This window comes from Gordionus sp. m RMFG-2023, chromosome 2 (assembly GCF_954871325.1).
Source record: "Gordionus sp. m RMFG-2023 chromosome 2, tfGorSpeb1-WG-v2, whole genome shotgun sequence".
NCBI classification, from domain to species: domain Eukaryota; kingdom Metazoa; phylum Nematomorpha; class Gordioida; order Chordodea; family Parachordodidae; genus Gordionus; species Gordionus sp. m RMFG-2023.
In genome coordinates this window covers 4,889,221-4,915,820 of record NC_088776.1, presented here as the reverse complement: position 1 = coordinate 4,915,820, position 26,600 = coordinate 4,889,221, and the positions used below count along the sequence as shown (strand labels likewise).

The window sequence follows — 26,600 nt, the reverse complement described above, 5'->3', positions numbered from 1 at the left end:
CAGTTGTTCGGTATTCAACTAATTTAATTTACATAATCTTGTTTCATACTCTACTAATTTTATCAATTTACGTAACTCTACGTAATCTTGTCTTGTACTCCACTAATTTTATCAATTACTGATTAATTAAATAACCAAAGGAATCTCTATCTTCAAGGGAAAACACACAAAAAAAATCGTTTTTGTAAATAACCACGACACTCAATTATAATCCCGTATAATTATAGGATGTTGAGCTCTCTCCCCGAAATATAAAACCCCCTTTATTTTCCAGATTTTTCAATGTTTCCATTAAGCATCCTTTAATGATAATACTCCATTACATTAAAATATATCCCGATAGCACTTAATCACAAATAAGCATACCTCTATCTTTATAACAATATCTTTATTTACCCCCAATATTACGCGAGTATCGCTATCAGAGTACCCCAAATGGATCAATATTTTCATTATTCATACCTAACATATTATGCTATATTATCACAAAAATCTAAGAATTATGCTATATTATCACAAAAATCTAAGATTCTGGAAAAAATAAGATAAGACTAATATTTAAGCATACTTCCATATTATCTTTATCCCTTCTTACTTTCTTCTAACCTTACGTGATCATTATGTCTGATCACCTTAATTCCATTTTTTAGCAAAATTTCATTTAATTTGGAACCAAGGTTTTCTACTATACTACCTTTTTCCCATTTCTTCCCTTTGTTATCAAACAAACGGGCCCATATAATTCTTCCCACAGTATATTTTATTTCAATCTTATCAACTGAAGGTACACTAGCCCTATCTTTGGACCTTAAGAAATCCAACGGCACTCTAGTCCTTCTTCCCCAAAACAACTCCACTGGTGTAATTCCCTCCCGGTTAAATGGGCCATCCATAAATCATTATTTTCTTGTTTGGACTTTTTAATCCAATTTTTCACGATAGCTACCATCCTCTCCGCCTGTCCATTGGAACTGGGATGATATGATGGAGCTAATACAGGTTTTATTTCCAACGAATTACAAAATTTTTTAAAATTTTCAGCTATAAAGGCCGGACCTTCATCAGACACAATTGTCTTTGGAATCCCAAACCTAGCCCATAACCTTTGTAACAATTTGATAACAATCCTAGTGGTTAATCCATGAACTTCCTCATACTCAATCCACTTAGAATATGCATCTACAACTAAAAAATACGACTTCTGGTTTAAGTCAAAGAAATCAACGTGAATACGCTCCCACGGCTTTTGAGGTTTGGGCCAATAACTGCCTATTTCTTTCCGGCATAGCGGCACACGAATTACATGGAATACAACTCCTCGTAAATTTTTCAATATGATCACCTATTCCAGGCCACGATAGATACTCACGAGCCCAATATTTTATTTTATCTCGACCCTGATGTCCTGCATGCAACAAACGTATAATTTTACTCCGTAATTTCAACGGAATAACGGCTCTATTACCCCGTATCAAGCAATCATCCACTACGGACAATTCCTTTTCAATTTTTTTATAAACTTTACTATTATTTTTCCACGGTTCTTTTCCGTCAAAAATAATTTTACTCGACTCAATTCCTTATCCCTTAAGGTATTGCTTTTAAGATCCTCCCAATTCGTAGGACCACCCTTTAACATATATGATAAAGAACAAATTAATGCTCTTTCTTTATTCACTATTATATTTTTGTTAACGTCAAGATCCTCTTCACTGGATTCCAACCTAGATAAAATATCAGGCAAACAATTTTCTTTGCCCCTGCGATATCTGATTTCCATATTGAAACTTCCCACCAGTAACAACCAACGTTGCAACCGGGGCGATAGCATTAACTCTTTATTATCCTTCTTAAATAAATAAATTAACGGCTTATGATCCGTGTAAATTATAAATCTCTTACCGATCAAATATTCACGACATTTGGTTAATCTAAAGATAACCGCTAGAGCTTCTTGTTCAATAACCTAATATCTAGTTTCCACTTCCCTGAAAACTCTCGAAAAAAATATGATGGGTCTTTCCAAACCATCAATTAAATGTAACAATGCACCTCCAACACCCTTGTTGGATACATCAACCGCCAATATGATCTCTAAATCATTGTTAAAACATACTAAAATCGGTACCTCACCAATTTTTTCTTTTAAAATCTCAAAAGCATTTTTCTGTTCAATTTCCCACTCAAAATGAACACCTTTTTTTAATAAATCATACAATGGAGATGCCACTTTTGCAAAATCCTCCACAAAGATGATAATAATTTACCATACCCAAAAATGATTGCAACTCCGCTTTATTGGTTGGCGGATTCATATTTGTTATATTTTTTAAAAAATTTTCAAGAGGTTTCACCTCCATTCCGTTTATCTGATGTCCTAAGATAGATAACTTCCGTTACCCCAAGAACACTCTTTTCTTTACTGGCCCTCAGACCTTTATCACGAATTGGCTTGAAAACCTCTTCCAAACGTTGATTATGTTGCTCTGGTGTTATGCCCGTCACCAACACATCATCCACATAATAATAAACTCCTTCAAGGCCCTGGAAAACTGATGCCATAGTACGCTTAAAATATCGGCGCTGAAACACCTAATCAAAACGGTAGCCTACAAAAGGCAAATAATCCTTTCGGAGTCGTTATTGTAAACAATTTATGAATTTCTTCTTTCAAAGGCAATATTTTTGGAAAACTCTATCCATTAGAAATAATTCTATCACCAAATTGTTTCTTGTCCCCTTGATTACTCATATTAATCAACTTATATATATCACTATAAATATCTTTGATGGATTCTTTTATATCTTTTAATCCTAGAGGATAACCACTGACCTCTCCACAAATTCCAAACGATCATCGTTATTATCTTTCACCGTTTCCACCATTTCTGGTCTGCCGTCTTGATTTCGTTTAAAATTCCATTTAAACTACTTTCCAAGTCCGAAATTCTCTTAAAACAATTAGCCGACACCAGAGTGTCCTTTTTCCCATTACCATATACCTTGGTCGCAACCAAGTACATTTTCCAAATATATAATTACTATTAATCCTAATGTAACTAAATGATGGCCTATATCCAATTCATTAATATTCTGATACAAAATTTTATAACCCACATCCTTAAAGAGGGCAACTTTATTAATAAAACTAGGCTCAGAATACTTATCGAAATACACAATCATCGCATATAACAAATTTTTACTCTAAAATTACGTTATTACAAAATGTTATATTATATTATCAACCCTGGATGTTAATCGACAATCTAAAAAATATTTTTCAAACTATTTATTAATTAAAATTCTAAAAAATTAAAACAACAAAAATGTGATGATTGCGTTGTGTCCTAAGGAAACATCTAATATGTAAAATAAAAATGTGGTTTTTACCTTATAATAACGAATAGGTATCTGGGATCCTGGTCCACGGTCAACACTTTGAAAGTATAGTAAACCAACAATTCATAATATTTTGAAAGTATAGTAAACCAACAATTCATAATATTTTGAAAGTATAGTAAACCAACAATTCATAATATTTTGAAAGTATAGTAAACCAACAATTCATAATATTTTGAAAGTATAGTAAACCAACAATTCATAATATTTTGAAAGTATAGTAAACCAACAATTCATGAAAATATAGTAAACCAACAATTCATAATACTTTGAAAGTATAGTAAACCAACAATTCATAATATTTTGAAAGTATAGTAAACCAACAATTCATAATATTTTGAAAGTATAGTGCACCAACAATTTATAATATCTTTATTTAAGAAATGAATCACGTTGAAAGTATAGCAAAACAACAATTTATAATATCTTTATTTTTTTTTAAAAATGAATTTTTTAAAAAACTTTTTTTTAATGAATAAAAAAATATCTCATATCTCGAAACAAAAAAAAATATTATCTAATCATCATTTTTTTTACTTCAAATATAATAATAATAATATCCCCCAATCAGATGTATGTCTGATTGTGTTTAACCAAAATAAATTGTAAATACATATAATATACTAGGACACCTATAATCTTGCTGCCATTTATACATATAACAAAATATCAGACTTATATCCTTCAAATTCTTTATTTAACAATATCACAAATTGATAATATAAAAATTAACATTAATATGAAAACAAGTTAACGATAAATATCCAAATTACATTGTGAAATCTTCAAGATCAGTCCAAAATATTTTTCAAACTATTTTATTAATTAAAATTTAAAAAAAATTTAAACAACAAAATGATATGATTGCATTGTGTCCTAAGGAGAAATACAAAATGTAAATTAAAAATATGGTTTTTACCTTATAATAATGAATAATTCTAGTATCTAATATCCTATGGTCACGGTCAACAACTAACAAAATAAAGAACTTAACAAAAAGAAAAAGATTTAAAAAAAACTTACAGAAAATCAATATATAACAATATTTGATATTACAATTGTACACGTCCATTTTATTCATAAAAATATCTAATTAAGATCATAAACTATTTAATAATATAAAACAGTTATCAAACATAATAATAATTATCATAAATTATCCAAAATATGAATTAATTCCAGCTTCCATGTCTTCTCCACCCCAAAAGGCACACAAAGAAAACTCCATTATTCTTCACCAAAACTCCATGTGATCACTCCTTTCAACTCCTATCCCCTAGGAAAAAATTAATTCCCATGTCAGAAAATGACTGACATTCTTTTTTTCAACCGATACAACACTCTCTTCATCTTATTATATTAACTAACCTCATCTTTTTACATCATCTAACCTAAAAAAAAATATTAATAATATAATAGAATATACGATAACATATAATATATATAATGGTTGCATTGTATAAATTTTTTTTGAATGTGTAAAAATGATATTTTTGTGTACACTAAAATCATTTTTATTGGATAAATATTTTTTTTTAAAGAACGCTATTGGCTTAATTTGATTGACATTTTTCGAGGATTATAATAATAGATAATGTATAATCAATTCGATTATCGAAATTAATGAAGAATCTAATATTGGTAGTCTGTATTGCGAGGAATTGCTTTGTAGAATGGATAATCAGTAGTAGGGATTTAGATGAATTTAAATATAAGAATTTATAATTAATCAAGTGAAATAAGTTTCTTTATTCTGATTTCCTTTATCAAATAACAAATTGTTATGATGTAAAAAATAATTGATTCAACTGTAGCTTTATATATATATATATAAAATTATATCTTTTTTTTATAAAATTTAAATCAATTACGGTTATTAAACAAAGCTATAAACTAATATTAACAATTTAAAAGTAATATAAATTGAGTAAAATTTAATAAATATAGATAGACCATTTGTTACAAATATGTAACAGAGGTTAATATTTTTCAAAAATGGTTGATAATTTATAATAAAATTAAGTTATTTTTTATTACTGTTCAAATGTTCATTCATCTTTATTTTTGAGCAATATATTGGAATATATTAAATTATTATTGATATTAAAAAATTTTTTGTTAAATATGACTTATTTTTCAATAATTGAAGATAAACCTTTTAAAAAATTAATTCCATTTTTGAATCTCTCGCTAAGCATAATTGTCTAGGAAATTAAAATTTGAAATTATGATTGCCAAAGATAAGAATTCTAAATTATCATTTAAAAAGGAATCAGGAAAAATATCTAGGTTCAGTTCTCTAAAACAATATTATTTCCGTTTATTCCAGTTCAGTCTAAAACATTATTGCTTCAAGTTTATTCCATATATATATATATATTTATTTAAACAATATTTTTTTGTTAATTATTTATAAAGTATAAATCTTAAAATTATTTATATAATATTTATATTGACACTATTTGAGAATAAAGCTGAGCAAGCCGCTTTAATTTACTTTGAGCCATCTTAGGGTGAGAATCAAAGTAAGGAGGATTTTAGAAAACTTGTATTATAAATAATCTTAGTGGCAGGAAGCTATAATCTCAGACAAACCACGGAGTTTGATAGAGAAAGAATTTTTATTAATAAAATATGAGATCAAATATAAAAAGCTAAAACAATTATAAATTGGAGATAAATTGATTTATTTTTATAATTTTCCCAATTCTCTCTTTAAACAATTTCAAATTTACCTAATTCGATGAAATATTTTGAAATTTTTTTTGGAATAACTATAACTTCAGTTTTTTTTTTCATTTACTGAAATACGGAAAGAAGTGGGAATGCCAAATTCTTAAATTAGAGTTAATATTAAATCAGAAAGTTATATCGATAGTTGTGTTAAACGGCTAGATTAAAGCTGATTTTTTAAAACAGCTGAGTCAGTATTGCAACCAGAAAAATATTGTCGAAATCCCGAGATTTCGTTATTAAGGCTTGCATAATATTTTTCCTAATAAAATAACGAGTTAACGGTATAAAAAAATGTGGTATGGAATCTCCATGAAACTTTTTTTTAAATATATCATACAAGGTGTTATATGTGATTTACACTATCAGGTTTTATCTGGTTAATGATAGTCACACTACCAAGTCAAAATAAAGTAATTTTCTAAATATCAACCAAATTTGCTAAATACCGATGATAATTTATTAAAATGTTATAAACTTATTATTTAACATATATTATAACGGAATCACGTGGTAGAGTCCGGCTTTCTATATATCATCTCCCCAAGAACGGAACCACCAAGTTAGATTAAGAAAAAATTATAATTGCTGGGATTCGAACCCAATCGTCTGATTGGTAAGCGACAGTCTTGCCGACTAGGCCATAGAGGCTTTCAAAAATCACGATTTTTCAAATATATATTATAAATCAATTTGGTAGTGCCTATCCAAATGAAAAATAAACAAAATACAAATTTGATAGGTAATACCTTAAGGTAGTGACAATCATTAATCGTTTTATCTCTGGGCTCCGATAAAGGAAAAACAATTTTCTAGAGAATTCTGAGAACATTTAAAAAGATTACTTACCAGATTTTACTATGATTCTTAAAAATAATCTAAGAAAAGTAAAAAAAATTTTATTTCAGTATTTTTTATATTGATGGGAAAAATTTTAAGCATTTCAGAATATTTGTTAATATTGAGTGTAAAAACTTAAATCAAAATATCCCATCCATACCTATAAGTGAGGGACCAGAAAGAAATGACCAATTCTATATATCATATATAAAGGTTACAAGCTAACTTAGTAGACAATAAGTACCTAAAGATTCTTAAAACATTTTTGCGTTTTTATAATTTGAGGAAATTATGTGGGTAAATTAATATTGAATAAGATACTTTACTTAAAATATGCATTTGCAATATATTTATTTCTTCGCGATAATTCAATTGTGATAATAACTTAGCACAAATAAATTTGCTAGGGTTAGTGATATTACCTTCACGATAAACGACATTCGAGATATAAATATTGACCAGATACAAAAAAATAAACATAAAAAAATTACCTTAAAAAATATATCAACACCAAGGTTCAAATAAAGTTTTTTATAACAATATTAACTTTATTTTATATATAATAGTAAAATAATGAATCTATGTAATATTAAATTATATTTTTTTTGGTCTTTTTATTTAGGAACAGTCTGGAACGACTTTTTATGACCATGGTCTAGTTCAAGCACATTGGTCCAGTCCAAAGGCAGGATCGTGACCTTTACTAGCTAGAAATATCTTATAGGCACCATATTTCTTTTAAAAAGGTACTTTGTGATACTGAAATTATCCTCTAGTTTATAATATATCATCTTAGAAAGAATGATCTCTCCAGTTTAACCTTCACTATGAACATTGCTAATTAAAATAAAATAGAATGAAGCACATATGATATTGATTTTTTCTTCACTTTAACTTAGAGTTACAAGATCAAAACAAATAATTGTGAATTTCATATATTTTATTTATTGTAATGTAAAATTATTATAATTAATTACTTGATATTTTAATAAAAAAAATTATGATCAATAATTTAGTTTATTTTAATAAGATTATTATTTACTTACTTTGCTTTATTCGTGTTATTTAATTCCTACGGCACACAACCAATAATAATTTACAAATATATTTCATATAAAGGAAATTTAAAACCCATTAATAATATATCATGCATTCTCTATAAATTGCAAAATTGATAGTCTGACAATAATTTTTTGACATACCTTTTTATGTTTAAATGAAATTTCAAAATACGCTCAAAATTTTAATGGTATGCATTAGATTAAATATTCATCAATATGATTAAACTCACAACAGAGACAATCAACCTGGCCTAACTCCATGGAAAGCCCAACGGAAAAAATTGTTTGCCTTAGGTTGGATTTATATATATTTTTTGAATTATTTATAAACTTTATATACTGGAAAGGGTGGGGCATTAGATAATATAAAAACTTATATATCAAGAGAAGAATTTTAATAATTTTTATTAAATTAGTGCTAATTTAATTATAGAAAACTATTCAAAAATTATATAATATTCAATAATGTATATATATAATTACAAATTATAGCATAATTAAAAATGAATATTAGACTTCGATATCAATCTTCATTTTTAAATTATTTTATAAATTTTTAGCACGATATATATTAATATAGATTAAAAACTATATAAGGTCAATTTCAATATTTTAAGAAAAAACAATATATTGGAATTTATAATTAATAATAATATTATTCTATCATAAACCCATTACTCTTTTATTACCAAAAAAAACTTTCACTCATTTTATTAGTCATGCCTTCCTTCGTTTTGAATACAAATTTGCCAAAAGAAAAAATCCCAGCTTCATTTATATTGGATACATCGTCCTTAATAGCAGAAATATTGCACAAGCCCGAGAGTGTAACATTTTAATGTTTATAATTATTTTTATTTTTTATTTTTAGTATGTTTGTATAATGGTAAACCCAGGACAAATGATGAGTTTTGCTGGATCACAGGAACCATGTGGTATAATTAATCTTATGAGTATTGGTCAACTTGGCTCGTTAAACAAATCGCATAGTAAAAAAATATCCACATTTATAGAGAATAAATTAGGAATATCACCTTCAAGGTTAGATTTTAAAAAAATTTCATAAATTCTTATTTATTATAATAGAATGTACATTAACTTCTATGATTCACCACCAAATGACGTTGGGTATAATGGTAAAACATTTGGATAATTTATGCTATGAACACTTTTTATTTAATAAAACACAAATCAACATCTGACTTTATTATAACTTATTTATAAACCAAAAAACAGTCATATTATCTTACTTTTTATATCATAATTAATAATCGATTTGTTTCTAAATTGTTCTTAAATGTATTGATTCCAAATGGAGATCAAAATTCATACATAATTATATTTCTAACAATTATTTTATCCATAAATAAATATAAAATTTATTTTATTCAAGAATAAATATAAAAATTATGTATGCATTATTTTTAGAGTATAATAATTTATATCAAGCATATTCAAATTTTAACACTAATTTATAAATACATTGTATATTAATTAAAAATTAGGCTAGTTAATAGTCATTCGCATAATTTTGATAAAAATTAACTACCATTAATAAATAAATATAACATATTTAAATAAACTTTGTAGCAATTTTAAAAAAAGTATACAATGATAAAATAGAAATACATATAAATGGCTATAGTAAAAGTAAGTTTAAGGCTCATTAAAGCTGTTATTACCTTGCATTGATTTTTTTATTTTAATGGAACCTCCCATATTCAAATATTTCCTTGAGACATTGGAAATTTAATCAATCAACCCTACATGAATGATATATATATATATTATTTTATTAAATTTTTAATAAGTTGTAGAGTTGAATAGTATTATATAAATATTTGTATTTAAAATACTTTTTCAATATTTATTTGAATAATTTATATTGTATTTATATTTGTACAATTAGTAAGGTCCTATCCCATTTAATTTTAAAAAATAACCGATCTAATTTTTTTCAATAAAAAATATTGGCTCATCTTGTTTCTTAAATTTTTGATGGCTTTTTTAGATTGTAAAATATTAAAAAGTGGTGCCTTCTAACTTCTATAATTTGGGCGTTATTTCAGTAAAGTCGTGCTTTTACAATGTACAACGACATTAAACAGCAAGAACTCAAATTTATATTACGAGCCAAATATATTTATGGATTGTCAAATTCTTGGTTTTTTAGTTTTGACGAAATAATAAACCTGACCTAACTTATTCAATTGGATAGATTTAGTTTTTTTTATACTGAAAATATTTTATATTTTTTTTATTTTACTCTATCAAATCGAGTCGCGAAAGGCAGTTTTAAATATGAATATTTATTGTAAACCTAGCATATAAATATTTCTACTTTTAAAATTCAACCCATACTTTTTGATCCTTCACTACAAAGGTGGAAAAAAATCCCTTAACTACAAAGGTGGGGTCTATTTTATCCCAAATTTTGATTAGCTATATCTCAGAACATATTAAAATTTGAGATCTACAAATACAATTTTGAATATATATTCAAATATTATTGGAAATAATAAATACAAAATATAGATTAATAGTTACTTCTAAAAACAGTTATGCAAATTTTACTAAAGTTACTGAAATAAAATTTTTTTTCTGAGACCTTTCTTTAATTATATTTTGATCACCAAAAAGTATTTAAAAAATGCAAATTTTATTATATATTTTATTAAATGAATGTCGAATATAGATAATTATATAAATTTTATAAAAAGATATCAAATATTTAAAAAAATACTAATCATCAAATATCATGTAAATTTTTGTACTAACATTCACAACAAAATGTATGCATATGATCTTTACAAATGAATTTTGAACAATTTAAACAAATAAATGTTGTTTTTACCTCCTTCACTCTTGGACAATCTTTACATACTCCCTTTTTATTAGTTGGAATATGTTTTTCATCAGTTATATTGAGAACATCCCCAATGTTGTTACGTAATAATCTACATATACTAGGGTTCTCAGAACTGCTGATCATATATGGAGTTATCAGTTCCATTGCTAATAATTTTATAAATTTTTATATTCGATAAATTATTAGCTTTATGAACTATCAGTACATTTATCATTGATATATTTACTATAGTATAAAAAAAGGCCAATGGCCGTCTATTGGATACCTGGATATATAATATATGGGGATAGTTGATCAACTGTATCAACTCCAGTTTTTGTTAAATTATAAAAAGTTATAATTTCTTTTTTAAACTTATCAGTTGATGCATCAATTTTGTTATGAGTGTGTAGAAAGCAACACTATATTCTTATACTTTTTTGGTATGTATGAAACTAACAGTTCTATTTTCTCTAAATGCAAATAAACTAAATTTATATCTCTAATAATCACCTGACTCACAATTTATATAAAATGTTATAAATATTAAATAGACAATTCTTCCAGAACTTGATGATATTAAATTTTCCATGTGCACCCTTTATAGTATTTAGCTCCATAATAAAAAAAAATAGTATTAAATTTTAAAATTTTGGGTTACAACACAACATTGAAAAATAAATTTAAGTTAAGAACCTTTCTATAAATTTAGGTAGCTGACATATAAGTGCAATATATAAAAAATTTAGAAATGGGTGGTTCAGTTTAGATTCTCTTTAATAACGGCTAATATATATTTAACAAATCGTTTCAGGTTTGGTTTAGCTGAGTTAAAAATCAAGCTAAACCTTGGATATGAACTAAAAAGATTTCACCAAAAAACCATTGTTGAAACAAATAAAGTCATCGAAAAAACAAGAAATAAACTGAATTGTATTGTTAAAATGTTAATTTTGATGTATTTGTCAAATTCCGCATAAATTTTTTCAACTCTATAATTGTCCCATACATAATATTTCTCTATAAAATCAAGCTACAAAATAATTCTCTACAAAATAATTCTCTACATTCATTTTAAAATCATTCTCTATAAACGACATTCTCTATAAAATTATTCTCTATAAATGCATTCTCTATAATTGTTTCTTCTCTATAAATGTTTATCTATAAAATACATTCTCTATAAAGACGTGGAACCCCATTATTATTATTAAAAAATTTTTTATATATAATTCTTTTTATAATAAAAATAAAAACTTCACCCTGCGCCTTCTATTTTATTTGAAAAAAAATTAGTTTTAAAATTTTGGCTTATATTGATGGGGGATTTCTTAACATGTGATATGTTAGTGAAATGGGGGATTTATTAAAAAAAATTTTAAGATTATATAAAAATCTCTCTTAAAATCTTTCTTCTTTATTCGTTATTCAGAGTCAGATAAAATATAACATTATATATATTTTTTTAAAATATATAATTCTTTTTATTAATAAAAACTTCTAACGTTTCCTCGCCTTCTATTTTTTTTCCTTAAAAAAATTTTAAATACCACTTTTATTATAAATCATAATTTTATTTTTTCTTTCAGATTCAGATATATGAAATTTTTTCTTTATTAAATAAAAATTTTTTAATTAATATTATGAAAAAAAATTCTCTTATATCTAACTTCTTTTTATTTGACTAAGACAATATTTTTGCAACATGCAGCTCATATATTATCTATTATTTGTAGTGAGATTCATTTTCCTATGATATAAATAATTTATAAAAATTAAATTATTAGATATATCCAATAATAAAGGAATATATATTAATAGTTGAATTATCTTTTATCTCATAATAAATCGTTTAAATCTTTTAATATAATTGTATTAAAAATATTTATAATTAAATTTAAAATTTCAATAATAATAATCCACAAGTTGGCGTGTATTATTATAAAATACTATTATAAATATTATAATTATTTAAAAATGTTATATATCAGAATTTACTCACTAAAACATTATAGGTTCATTTTAATAAGCTGAATTATCATAATAAGCAAGGTGGAGAACTATGTATAATATTTAAAACAAAGTCATGCCTGTAAAGTATATTGTTAATATTACGATATAAAATATTATTTTGTGTCAAATGATATTCAATAATACCAAGTTACTATTTAAATAAAAAAATTTAAATATTATTTATCTTGATTTATCTAAGTATTATAGTAAATGATTAATTTATATTTATATAATTAGATATAAACATTTACCTTTTTTTTTACCTCATTTTATTAAATTAAAAGATTACAACCACAAGTAAGCTATATCCTTTACAAAAAAATTATATAAATTTTATAGATTTTTTTTCTAATCGTCATATGTAATACACTTAATATATTCAATTAGAAATGGATAATCATGTAAGAAAATATTTTATTATGGGTAGGTCCTCAGGAATAAGAATATAGATACAGATGTGAAAAAATTAATATTAGATACAGATCTAGTAACTTTTCAAAATATCAAAAAGATACTTGCAGCTAATTATCATTACCAATTAAATTAGAATAGTTTATAAAATACAGTTTTTAATTTATTTGTGAAGAACATAACATATTCATTTAGAATGAATATTTAAAATAATTAATAAAATATTTAATGATGATTTAATATATCAGGCATTTTATATTAGTAGTAGCCCATTCTTAGCATAGATAGGGAACGGAGACTAGTATTTTTAATGGGAGTTGAAATATTAATTTGTAAAAGAGTATTTAAAATAGATTTATTATTTTTAACCAAAATTTTCAAATTTAGTATTAGACCCTTGCCATTTTTGCATACATAGCATTGTACCAAAACTAAATAACCTTTCAATTGAGGCTGTTGAAGATGTTACAGTATTTTTATAAAAAAATTTCCTTAATAGAAAGATAATAATTAAGCATTTATAATGTATTTCAACTTTCTCATAATATCATTTATAACCTCCAGTTCAATGTTATTTGTATTGAACTCAGCAACACTTAAAGACCCTTTTCATGGTCATTTAAACAATCAAATTAGATTACTTTAATGATTAACTTCACAAAACAAAATTTATAGAAAAAGAAATACATAAACGCTTAACCCACCAACAATTCTCATTAGATATTAATCTACGTTAAAACCCCAAGTTATTATATCTCAGAATAGCAAATCAAAGTCTTTCGAAATCAACTGAAAATTTGAACAAATACAACTACCCCCCCCCCCCCCCTTATACATTCTTTACTTAAAACCAATATATCATTATACAAATAAAATATAACGTCATTTAAAATATCCGGAATCCCTTATCTAAATTATATTTTTCCCCTAAAAATGGTAAATCTTTATACATATTTATGCTAGGTGTAAAATAATCTACAAACATTATATGTTCGATAAAATTTTTCTGTGATATCTTATTAATTAGAATGATATTATTGTATGTTAATATTGTAATAATGGCAATAAAAACAAAGTGACTATTTAGGAAAAATATCTAAATCAAGTATGCAAAAATTATTTAAAAAAATTAATTTATCTTACTTTAACCATTAAAATGTGATCATATGTAATTTATAAAAACCTATAATTTAGCTTACTTTTTAAGTAATAATACAATATGATTTTAGAATATAATAAAACAAAAAATAATTTTAAATTTATTTTATAAATTAATACGCCATCTTGCGGAGTTAATATTATTGAAATTTAAAATTTAGTTATAAATATTTTTAATATAATTATATTACAGGATTTAAACGATTTATTATGAGATAAAAGAAAACTATTTATATATATATCTTTATTATTGAATATATCTAACATCTTCCAGATCATCAATGGATTAATATTTTCAATTGGCTTGAAAACTCTATCATAAATAAGCAATATTATGTTTATATTTATAATAAATTAAACCTAATGGACTAAAAGTTTTTGTTGTTGGCAAAAAATGAGAAACAGAAATTTAACTTATAAATAAATTTATTTTAAAAATATTTTTTAACTATGTATAATAATTTTCTAAGTTTATCAATGACATGAAGTTTATCTAGTTTACAAAATCTATCAAGTAATTTATGTCAAATTATTGATGTCAAATTATTGAGATAATTTTATAAAACGAGTCCGCGGGGTTAAAGTTAATTTAATATAAATAATAAAAAAAAAATCTTTTATTTAATAGATCGCGATTAGTTAATAGATAGCGATCAATTTAGTCATCACAACAGTCTTTGAGATTTTATTTTGTATGCAATAATCCTTTTGTAAATTTTTTGCTATTTTATCTTATGTATGACTCCCAGTCATACTTTTACAAGCCAACGCTACATTTTTTCTTTCCAAACTTGTTGGATCTATATAGTGTGCAGTGGCTCCTATGTATGAACTAAAAATTAACATTTCTTAAACTTGCTCAAATAATTTGTTTGTAATTATATTATATAAATTTAAATGTTACCGGAGATAGGCATTCCAACAATCTGCTGTTGTATATATTAACGATGGTTATTAGACTTTTAATGATTTCTTTCTTTTCATTCTCCCATCTTTGGGAGATTCTAGCAACCACTGTCTGTCGGCAAATTATATTTTTTTGTGGAGCTAATGTTTTGATCATTTTTATAAATAAAGGATTTTCAACAATTAAAAATGGCTGAATGCTATCTATAATAAAATCAGTTATTAAATCATCTAAAGTGGTTTGGGTTATAGTCTGTGGTCTCTTGGAAAAAAATCAATGGACGATGAGCCTAGTCTAATATTTTCTTTAATAGATTTTTTCTCCTTCCCCTTTTTTATTTGGATTAAGAGTGTTTGATGTTTTCTCTTAAAATTTAAAATTGTAAACATTTATTTAGTATCTATACCCTTAAATGTTTTACAATGTTGCAAGTTGAGGTAATGCTAACTGAAAACATATGTTTTGGTTATCTATACCCTTAAATGTTTTACAATGTTGCAAGTTGAGGTAATGCTAACTGAAAACATATGTTTTGGTAGATATGGCAAACATTTAACTATCAGAGATTTGTTTTCTTTATTTTGAGATATTATTTTAAAATATTTTAATAATTGGCCATGGAAGAATGTCGTCATTTTCGTCATCAATATTAATCTTAAAAATTAATATAATAGAATAAAATAAAATACTAATTCCATTGCTAAAAATGGCAAATTCCTTGAGATGGATTGTAATATCAGAATTTGCTTGTTATTGATATCTCGAACATAATATTTAATTAATATTTATATATTCTTTTTTATATATAAGTTTTAATATTTTACATATATATAATTTTTTAATATATATATTAATATTAAGTTATATACTCATATGAAATTAAATAAATTTTACATTCAAGTATTTTATTTATAATATAAAAAAGGGTTAAATAGAAGTATATCAAAATGTATCTTAAAATATCTAAAAACAGATACAGATACCTCTAAAATAATATCTAGATACAGATACTTTAATAAAAAATCTATCTTGATACAGATACCACATATTTATATCTAGTTACAGTATTTAGATACTTGTATCTAGATACTTTAACAACTCTGTTAATATATAAAGAAGACTTTAACACTAAAAATAAAAAATCTAAAGCCTATTAAATTTAATAGGGACACTTTTCAAAAAAGTGAATGTAAAAGATATAATAATATTATTTTTATAGGTTAGATAATATATAAAAGATGAAGAGAGAACAAAAGAAGGAGATCACGTCAAAATCTAAATTATTTAAAAGCCAAGTATTATTGTTTTATTATTCAATTTAACTAGCAAAATATATATAATCAATTTTTGGTTTTATTTATAATATTCAGTAAATATAATATATAATTTAAAATAATAATTGGTTTTGATAATAAACTATCCGCTAGATGGGGTAATAGATTTTAAAATATTTATTTAGAAATAATAATTTAAAAAAAATTTATAAATTTTTTGGATAATAATTCAATCAAAATAAAAAATAAGAGATTGGTTTTATTTAGTGCTGTAAACATTTCTAGAAAAATCACACGCTTTCGCGTTCAACGTTTTAGGCAAAAATCGAACGCGTTCACTTTCAAAAAAAAAACGCGTTCACGTTCTTTCAAAATTTTATGATAAATTTTTTCTAAAATTTAATTTTATATATATAAATGTCTGTTAAAAAATAATATAGTTTTATTATGATAATAAAATTATAAATACAATATAATATAGCGAATAAAAAGATATTTTTATTTATAAAAAAATTTTTCTTAATAATTTTTAATAAGAATTGTTTTTCAAAATTTCATCTGATAGACAGGAACGCCTAGCAGTGAATACGGTATAAGCTATATTACGCGCTCTACAGAGGCAGATAAGTGGATTGCGATATTTTACTTAATAAACAACTCTTTTAACGTCATGAATTTTTAAAAAAACATTTATTGTTTTGCCTTGCTCCAAAAAACTAAGATAAGTTATCTTCCTCTAATCCATCCTCTACTTCATCGTTTCGAAATTAACAGTTCTTGCATTAAAATTTCTAGGGTTTCCAATACTTTATTTTTAACGCTATAAGTTTATTTTTTTATAGGTTCGTTCTGTGGAAGTTTTTTCAATGGCCATTGTAGCTTGAATACTGGATGTATAATTGCAGAAAATTGATCTTCATATAAATATGATCTTTTAAAAAAATTACATATATGTAATTATGTTAATCTGTCTATGCAATATATAAATACTTAAAATAAATCATATTAATATATAAAGAAGACTTTAACACTAAAAATAAAAAATCTAAAGCCTATTAATTTAATAGGGACACTTATCAAAAAAGTGAATGTAAAAGATAAAATAATATTTTTTTTTAGGTTAGATAATATATAAAAGATGAAGAGAGAACAAAAGAAGGAGATCACGTCAAAATCTAAATTATTTCTAGCAAAATATATAAAATCATTTATTGATGGTTTTTAGAATTTATAATATTCAGTAAATATAATTGTTGTAGCAGTTAGAAAAAAGAAATAAATTTAATAGAATATACTAAATGTCAGTCATTTTTCTGACATGAATAATTAATTTTCCTTGGGGAAAGAAGTTGTGACGCGGAGATCACGGGATCAGTGACCCCTACAACGGGGGGGGGTCCGAAGCAACTGCTTCTATAAATTTCTATGGGGGTACTTTTTTTTTTTTTTAATTTTTTTAATTTTTTATTTTAAAATTTTTTTAAAAAAATTTTTTTATTTTATTATTTTAAAATTTTTTATGGTCGATGTTTAGCAAATTAGTTTGTTATCCGATATTTCTTATCATAAAATTATATTTCCACTTTCAAGATTTGGCGCAAAATTAAAATTTTATCAAAGGGAATAGTAAAAATTTAAATATTAAATCTTATATATAATCATTTATAATTTTTAGATCATTGTCAAAATATGCCCAAAAATATTAACCAAAAAAAATATAAATGCTTATCCCGCAATCAAGCCTTCTGGGGGAACAGGCAACAAGATGGCAATATGATGAGCCTTATTAAACTTATTGCAGATTCTGAGCCTGTTCTTAAAATGTATATACAAGATAATGAAGAAAGAAGAAGTGAGAAAAAAATTAAGGGATTAAAATCTAAATTATATTCAAATCTGTTATCATATTATAACATAAATATTCTTATTGAAACCATGAAAAATATGGTTATAAAAAAATTCAAAAGGAGATTGAATTCAACAGGTGCTATTCAATTATAGTTGATGGCATATATGATGTATCGAAATCAGAAGCAATAGCTTTGATAGTGAGATATGTTGAAAATAGCGAGACACCTAAGCCCGTTGAAAGGCTGATAGACATTTATTGTACGGGAAATACAACGGGCCTCGGTATTAAAAAGAATATAATATCCAAGCTTGGCTCCATGAATCTACCCCTCGAATTCCTAGTGGGGCAAAGCTATGATGGCGCCTCAAACATGAGTGGAAGAATTAATGGAGTGCAGGCTTTGATTAGAGCGGAGGCGCCAAAGGCAGCTTTTATTTGGTGCTATTGTCATCGATTAAATTTAATAGTTGTTCAATTATGCCAATCAGTAAAAGAGCTGCGAAATGTCTTGGGAATATTAGACGAAATTTACGTATATTTTAATGGTGTTAAAAGATATGAAGTACTCAAAACATGTCAGAGTGATTTACTGACAAAATCACATAGATTTTTACGCATCACCACTCGGTAATATTATCTTAATTGTTTCGATATATAATGTTTATTTTATATTTATAGAAGCTGGCTAACATCATATAAGGCGATTGTAATTTTTTTCCTACTTTATGATGCTTTGAGGGCAGCTTTGGCAAATTTAAAGGATTCTGAAGATCCTGCCACTTCCACTATGGCTAGTGCTATAGTCTATAGAATAGAAAAATTTGATTTTATTTTATCACTATGTGTTTTGGATAAAATATTGTTGATAACAAGCTTGGCTTGTACAAAATTGCAAACCATTTCGAAGGATATAGGGTTTGCAATAAATCAAATTCAATTGGTAAAAGATTGCCTGATTAATATGAGAAGTATAATTTAAGTTATTATCTTTTATTATTTTATAATCCTAAAATAGATAATAACACTGAATTTTTGGATGTCTTTTCAAAGGCCCAAGATTTTATGAAGAAGAGAAATTTACCTTTTGATTTTGAAAGTTCAAGACTTCAAACATTACAATCCATAAAGGAGAGATATATATATACTTTCATCATTAAATATAATATTTTATTTTAGCTTTAAAATCAGTGTGTTTTATGCTGCACTTGTTTTAATTATTATGCAGTTTAGTGAAAGATTTAACGATGAATCGATAAAATTTTTGAGTCAAACATCATTTTTTACCCCAAAGGGAATGGCGGAAAAGGCAATTGTTAAAGATGATATCAAGGATATCTGTAAATTTTATCAATTAAATACAAATCAAGTTTTTGAGGAAATGTTGATGTTTAGAAATATTTATAAAATGGCTAAAACGGGGGACGTAATTATTACTCGTGACCTAGAGGTTAAAGAAGATTTGTCAGATTCTGAGAATTGTAAATTTATTTAATTAAAATATTTTTACTAATACATTTTTTAGCTTCTTCTGATGATGATAATAATTCTGAGATGAATGATTCAGACTGGAGAAACTATTCATTTATTTTACCTTATCATCTGCTTATAAATTTTTCTGCTTTCCCAAATTTAACAATATTAAATAAATATTTATTAACTATTCCTACTACATCATGTACTGCCGAAAGGGTCATGAGTAAAATTAAACTAATTAAAACAAGACTTCGTAGTGTCATGAAAGATCCATTTCTTAATAATTTAATCATTTTATCAATGGAAAATAATTTATTTAAACAATTAAATATTGATAAAATTATAAATTCTTTTGCTTTCTCTTCCCCTAATTTATCTAAATTATTAATTTAAAAATAATATTTTTAAAGCATATATTTTTTACATTATATTTATATTATAATAAATATTGATGCAATAAAAATTATTTTTAAAATTTATTGGTGTCAAAAAATAATTTACAATGGGGGGGGGTACTTTAGGGGGTATTCTGCTTCTATCTCTCAAAAAGTGTAGGTGTCACTGCACGGGAGGCCAGGGTGGGAGAACAAAGAGATGAAGACTGCACGAAATATTTGGATGACTTGGACTGATATTGAAGATTTCACTATGTAAATTAGTATTATTATAGTTTACATATTTTTATATTAATTGTTATATCATCGATTTGGTATATTGTGAATAAATATTTGGAAGGACTTTTGGATATTTGCGACTCAATTTAAGTGCAGGATAAGTATAGGAAAGGTTGAGAATATAAATACAGTTGTTGACCGTGACCTAGGATCGAAACACAGGAGTTTCGATATAACGCAATTATTAACCACTATACAATGTGTCAGAAAGAAGTGTGGGGAAAATAAGATTTTGATATGGGTAGAGATATAGGGATTTTAGCATTTTGTGTTAGATATTTGGCAAATAAGGAACATGACAGAAAGTATGTAATGAGTATTAGGACTGAAAATAAAAATAAAATTATTAATTTATTATATATATATAAGGTATAATAATTTATATCTTATTTTGAAAAGGGCTTACTGTTTAGGATTAATGATATTCCATTCATTTTGGCCCATTTAAGACAATAATATTTGGGGTATTATATGTAAAGATTTATATTTTTTTCATCCAAAGTTTGACAATAAGTTATTGTCTTATTATTTGGTAGGCCTTAAGACTCATTGAATGGCGAATAAGTTTCCATCATTAGGAAAACAGACCTCACGTAATGCAGGACAGAAAAGATTGCTGAATATTTAAATGTTGGGGATTATAATGAGCAGGGATATATATGTAAATATAGGGCTAAAAAAATATTAAATTGATAATTGTACATGTGATTAAGATGTAAATGTGTGTAATTGAGGGTTTATGAAAATATATATAGTAGTGGATTTTTATAATAAATATTAGTGATATAATTATGTATTTTGGGTTTAAAAGGATGGACATGGGTGGAATGGTTTATTATTAATTGGTGTTACTATATTGTGAATGTAATCCAATTTCAATTAAGGGTGATATTTTATTAAGGGATCTATTAGGAGTGTGTTAATGTTGTTTATTTTGAAGTAATTAAACATTTTTATGAAATATGGTGTAATGTGAATTACACATATGATATATTTAATTATTAATGATAAATTAAAGGAATTGAGTTATGATGAAGTCAAAATAATATCTATAATGTTATATGTGGATAGTTATTTTGATTTAATGTCTGAATTTATATATATAAATTTGGAATGGATTTATATGAAATATGGGTAGAATATGAATTTGATATATATAAATTTGGTAAGAATTTATATGATATATTGGTATAAGTTTGATATTTTTGATATATATATAAATGTGGCATAGATTTTTATGATATATGGGTAGAATATGAATTTGATATATATATAAATTTGGTATGGATTTATATAATATATTGGTATAGTTTGAGAAATTATGGCACTTAATTTTTTTTAAAAAATTATGAAATCTTTATATTTAAAATTTTTTTTAAATTATAAAATTTTATAAAATTTTTTATTTGCATGTATATACTGTGCTTAGAGAAAGAACAAAGATATATTGGGATGACTTGAACTGATATTGAAGATTTCAGTATGTAAATTAGTATTATTATAGTTTAAAGGAGACTGGGGTTAGGTAAACCCTAGCGCTTGGCAAACCATTTAATATTATTTTAAAATTATAAACACTAGAAGGTTAAAATTTTATTTTTCTAAAGATTTTTACATGACAGAATTTTAATTTTTATTAAAATATATATCATTATATAAATTAAATTTTATAGCAAAGTTTAAACACTCTTCTATAATTTGGGAAAGTTTTATGAATATTTATTATGTCTATATAGTATTTCAATCATGATTAGTAAATTTAGAGCTAGCGGGGCTTGCTAAACCATACATGTCAATCCATTTCAATAATTTTTTTTAGCAATTATTACATTATTCGATATGGTGCGAAAATATTAATCCAAAAAAATTAATATAGGAGAATCATTTAATATTGATAATTATTTAGAAGTATATAAAAATTTAATGAATTAATATTATAATTGTAATTAGGCTATTAGGGTATATGAAAATTGTAAATCAACAAGGAAGACCTATGTAAATTAGTATTATTATAATTTATACATATTTTTATATTAATTGTTATATCTTTGGTATATTGTGATTAAATATTTGGAAGGACTTTTAGATATTTGTGACTCAATTTAAGTGCAGGATAGGTATAGGAAAGATTGAGAGTAAGGGGTATTATTAATAAAATATAATTTAAAATAATAATTCGTTTTGATAATAAACTATCCACAAGATGGGGTAATAGATTTTAAAATATTTAAAAAAATTTATAAATTTTTTGGGTAAAAATTCAATCAAATAAAAAATAAGAGATTAGGTTTATTTAGTGCTGTAAACATTTCTAGAAAAATCACACGCTTTTGCGTTCAACGTTCATTGACAAAAATCGAACGCGTTCACCAAAAAAGGAACGCGTTCACGTTCGTTCAAAATTTTATGATAAATTTTTTCTAAAATTTAATTTAATATAAATAAATGTCTTATATTTTTTAACACAATATATTAGCCATGTTAAAAAATAATATAGTTTTATTATGATAATAAAATTATAAATACAATATAATATAGCGAATAAAAAGATATTTTTATTTATAAAAAAATTTTTCTTAATAATTTTTAATAAGAATTGTTTTTCAAAATTTCATCTGATAGACAGGAACGCCTAGCAGTGAATACGGTATAAGCTATATTACGCGCTCTACAGGGGCAGATAAGTGGATTGCGATATTATACTTAATAAACAACTCTTTTAACGTCAGGAATTTATTTTAAAATTTTTTTAATGTTTTGCCCTTTGATTCAAAAAATTGAGGTAAGTTATCTTCCTCCAATATATCCTCTACTTCATCGTTTCGATATTAACAGTTCTTGCATTATTATTTCTAGGGTTTTCAATTTTTTATAGGTTCGTTCTGTGGAAGTTTTTTCAATGGCCATTGAAGCTTGATTACTGGATGTATAATTGCAGAAAGAACATATTGATCTTCATATAAATATGTTAAAATCTTTAAAAAAAATTAAATATATGTAATTAATTTGATAGGGAAAGGTTTCTAGTATTAATCACATTTAATACTGCTTCCATCAATGGTTGACCATATTTTAATAAGTAGTTGTTGGGGTCAAATAGCCCAAATGCATTTTTTTCATTCATATTTATATAAAATAAAATAATATTACAATTAAATGTCGTTTAAATTGAAATTTGTAGATTTTGCAACTGATATAATACTTTTTGGGCACATTTTACATTCGGTAAGTATTGAATCCTTCGATATAGGATGTTACTGTAAAATATTTATCATATTTGGGTCATGCTATTATTAGTGTGTAATTTTCAGAATCAGATGTTAATGATGAAATAATAATATCCATTATGCTAATCTATTGAATTAAAATATAAACAATAATATTCAAATTAATAATAATAATGGCGTGTTAAAAATTGAAATGTGAAAAAGAAAAAAAACAGTTGATTATAAAATATAAGACTTCTTAAAAAATTCAGTCAAATATATAAAAAATAAAAAGTAAAGTGTTTTTAAAATTGAACGAACGTTAAATTTGAACGCGTTGGTAATAAAAAAAACGCGTTCACGTTCAAAGTTGGTCAAAAATAAAAGGAACGCCGTTCATCATTCTTTCCAAAAAACGAGTTCGTTTAAAACACTAGTTTTATTTCTTTGCTATGTGGGTCCGTGAATAGCGATGAAATTACCTTGATGAGTAGCCATTATAGAAGGCATCATTAAGATCGCCAATTATTTGGTTAAATCTCCCTAATAATGTGATTTTAGAATTGCCTCATCAAAAATTAGCAAGAGTATATGGGCGACATGTGGGATGAAAATTAATTTGACCATATCTGAATATTTATTTATTTTCGAAATTTCTACCGAATTAAGCGCTGCTGTTGGAACGCTTCGAGTAGTCGATGTATCTGTAATCCCCAGCTACGGGAAGTCTAGAAAACCAGTATACTGTTGTTGCTTGGTAAGTTATTAGGCATTAGAGTATTAGGGATGCTGGCCTTTTTAAGAGCTAGAGATTAAAACATTCATGTTCGTATGATGTGGGAGGCGGCCTTTAGGATATTTATATTGCAAAGGATGGTGTCTTTTAGAATCGGGTAGTGTTGCTTAATCGGCTAATTTTAGCCGACTACAAAACGGCTTGGCCAAGATTTTAGGTAAAAAAATCGGCTACGCCTAATCAGGCTTAGATATTAATTAGTCAAAAATTCTGCATCGAATAGTCCGTCAGCGTTTCATAAGATGCCTAGTAGTGATCTGCATCGGGCCTCTAATTTTTCAATCCCGGTCCGGCCCGATTTTTTTTTAAAAAAGTTTTGTTGGCCCGGTCCAGAGTTGTTAAACGCTATTTTTAAAGGTAGCGCGCTACCGCTATAGCTATTTTTCAAAAAAAGTAGCGCGCTATTAGCTACTTTTAAGCTACTTTTTATAAAAAAAATTTTAGAAACAAATGAAACAAATTTTTTTATTTTTTTTTTGCTTATAATTTAAATGTATAATAAATAATATATAAAAATCAACATTTATAAATATAAAAATATAGTTAGTTTATTTATTTTAATTTGTTGCATTTTTATCATCCCCAAGTCTAGAGCGACGATCAGAAAGTATAAGCTTTGCTTTGCTAAATAATCTCTCGACACTAGCACTTGAGGGCAAGGAAGCTCTAAAAATATTTAATCAGATCAATAATTTATAAATATAAATAAGTTTTTACCTTCTGTTATGTGTCCATCTATCTGCCGGTGTACATACATAAGATATATCTGATAACTCTACTATTAGAGCATCTTTCATCACTTTGAAGTTGTCGGCTATTTTATTCATAAGTGTCTGGCGACATAAAACTGTTGTGCCAGGGATAAAGTTTTAATCATCATAGTAAATGATGGATTATCAACCAAGGACAATGGCTGAACTGTGTCAATAATAAAATCAACAATTACTTTATCAGCCAATTTTTGTGAAATATTGGCATGTTTATTATCAGTTAATTTGGTTTGGATAGTATTTGTCTTTTTGAATGAAGATTCTCTTATACCAATTTATATGTTTTTCTATTTCCTTATAGCAATTGGCGTGAACAGTCTAATAAAATAAATAATATTATAATGTAAAAATAACAATTTACCTTTAGGTGTTTCTTCAGGTTATAGCTAGGGATGTAAGACAGGGGAAATTTCCCATATTTCCCCTATAGTTTCCCCAATTTTTATAATAGGTTTTTTTGCCTAAATCAACATGATTTTTATAATATTAACAGTTTCCCAATTTTGAAAATGATCTTATGATAATATAAATACGATTTTTATTAGATTTTATAAAATCATTTTTTCCTCGTGGTTCATATCATAAATTATAATTGTGTTTTGTTTTTGAATTATGTCAATTTCCCCATTTACATTTGCAAAATTTTATAAGATACTTGTTAAAATTAAATAGCTAGTCTGAAAAGTAAATTTATATTATAAATAAATACCAATGAAATTTATAAATAATATATGAAATTTTAAGTTATGTTAATAGAGAATATTAATAGTAATTTATTTCACAGTTTTTAAATTTAGTTGAAAATTTATAGTATTAATTAATATATTTACAGTCATCTTAGACAGTGAGTTTAAGAGGATTGAACATATAATCAATGAAAAATTAAGCAAAAGTAAAAATTTGACTCTAATTAGTGATGGATGGACAAATATAAGAGGGGAATCCATTATCAACTTTATTCTAGCAACCCCCTGTCCCATTTTTTATAAATCGATTCACACAGGATCTAACATGCACACAGGTGAATATATATCAAACAAATTTATTAAAGTAATTGAAGAAGTAGGAATTTTAAAAATGAACACCATAATAACTGACAATGCAAGCAATATGAAAAAAGCATGGGCCCTTGTAAAACTTTAAATATATTCAAAAAAATTTCCAAGGCTCAACCCTTACCCTATA

The 26,600-nt window shown here is 25.2% G+C and overlaps 2 protein-coding genes across 2 annotated transcripts; one reads left to right on the top strand and one right to left on the bottom strand.

Moving 5' to 3' along the window:
* Positions 1–808: 808 nt before the first annotated feature.
* On the bottom strand, positions 809–2,562 carry LOC135923999 (uncharacterized). Its single transcript, XM_065459043.1, has 5 exons — positions 2,355–2,562; positions 1,997–2,196; positions 1,568–1,849; positions 1,234–1,499; positions 809–1,103 (listed from the first exon to the last, which is right to left on the bottom strand). Exons 1-5 carry the CDS (start codon positions 2,560–2,562, stop codon positions 809–811), a joined length of 1,251 nt encoding a protein of 416 aa, XP_065315115.1.
* A 6,168-nt stretch (positions 2,563–8,730) lies between these two features.
* LOC135924809 (macrophage migration inhibitory factor homolog) lies at positions 8,731–9,301 on the top strand. The gene is made up of 3 exons (XM_065459923.1): positions 8,731–8,860; positions 8,905–9,074; positions 9,120–9,301. Exons 1-3 carry the CDS (start codon positions 8,753–8,755, stop codon positions 9,184–9,186), a joined length of 345 nt encoding a protein of 114 aa, XP_065315995.1. The 5' UTR covers positions 8,731–8,752; the 3' UTR covers positions 9,187–9,301.
* The last annotated feature ends 17,299 nt before the right edge of the window (positions 9,302–26,600 follow it).

Excerpts from the sequence above, each read along its gene's own strand:
- LOC135924809 (XM_065459923.1), top strand. The coding sequence starts at position 8,753 with ATGCCTTCCTTCGTTTTGAATACAAATTTGCCAAAAGAAAAAATCCCA. Across the intron at positions 8,861-8,904 it reads TATTGCACAAGCCCGAGAGT|TATGTTTGTATAATGGTAAA; the intron begins GTAACATTTTAA and ends TTTTATTTTTAG. Across the intron at positions 9,075-9,119 it reads TTAGGAATATCACCTTCAAG|AATGTACATTAACTTCTATG; the intron begins GTTAGATTTTAA and ends TTATTATAATAG.
- LOC135923999 (XM_065459043.1), bottom strand. The coding sequence starts at position 2,562 with ATGGCATCAGTTTTCCAGGGCCTTGAAGGAGTTTATTATTATGTGGAT. Across the intron at positions 1,850-1,996 it reads CCATCATATTTTTTTCGAGA|AAGGATAATAAAGAGTTAAT; the intron begins GTTTTCAGGGAA and ends TATTTATTTAAG. Across the intron at positions 1,500-1,567 it reads GGGATAAGGAATTGAGTCGA|GAATTGTCCGTAGTGGATGA; the intron begins GTAAAATTATTT and ends AAAATTGAAAAG.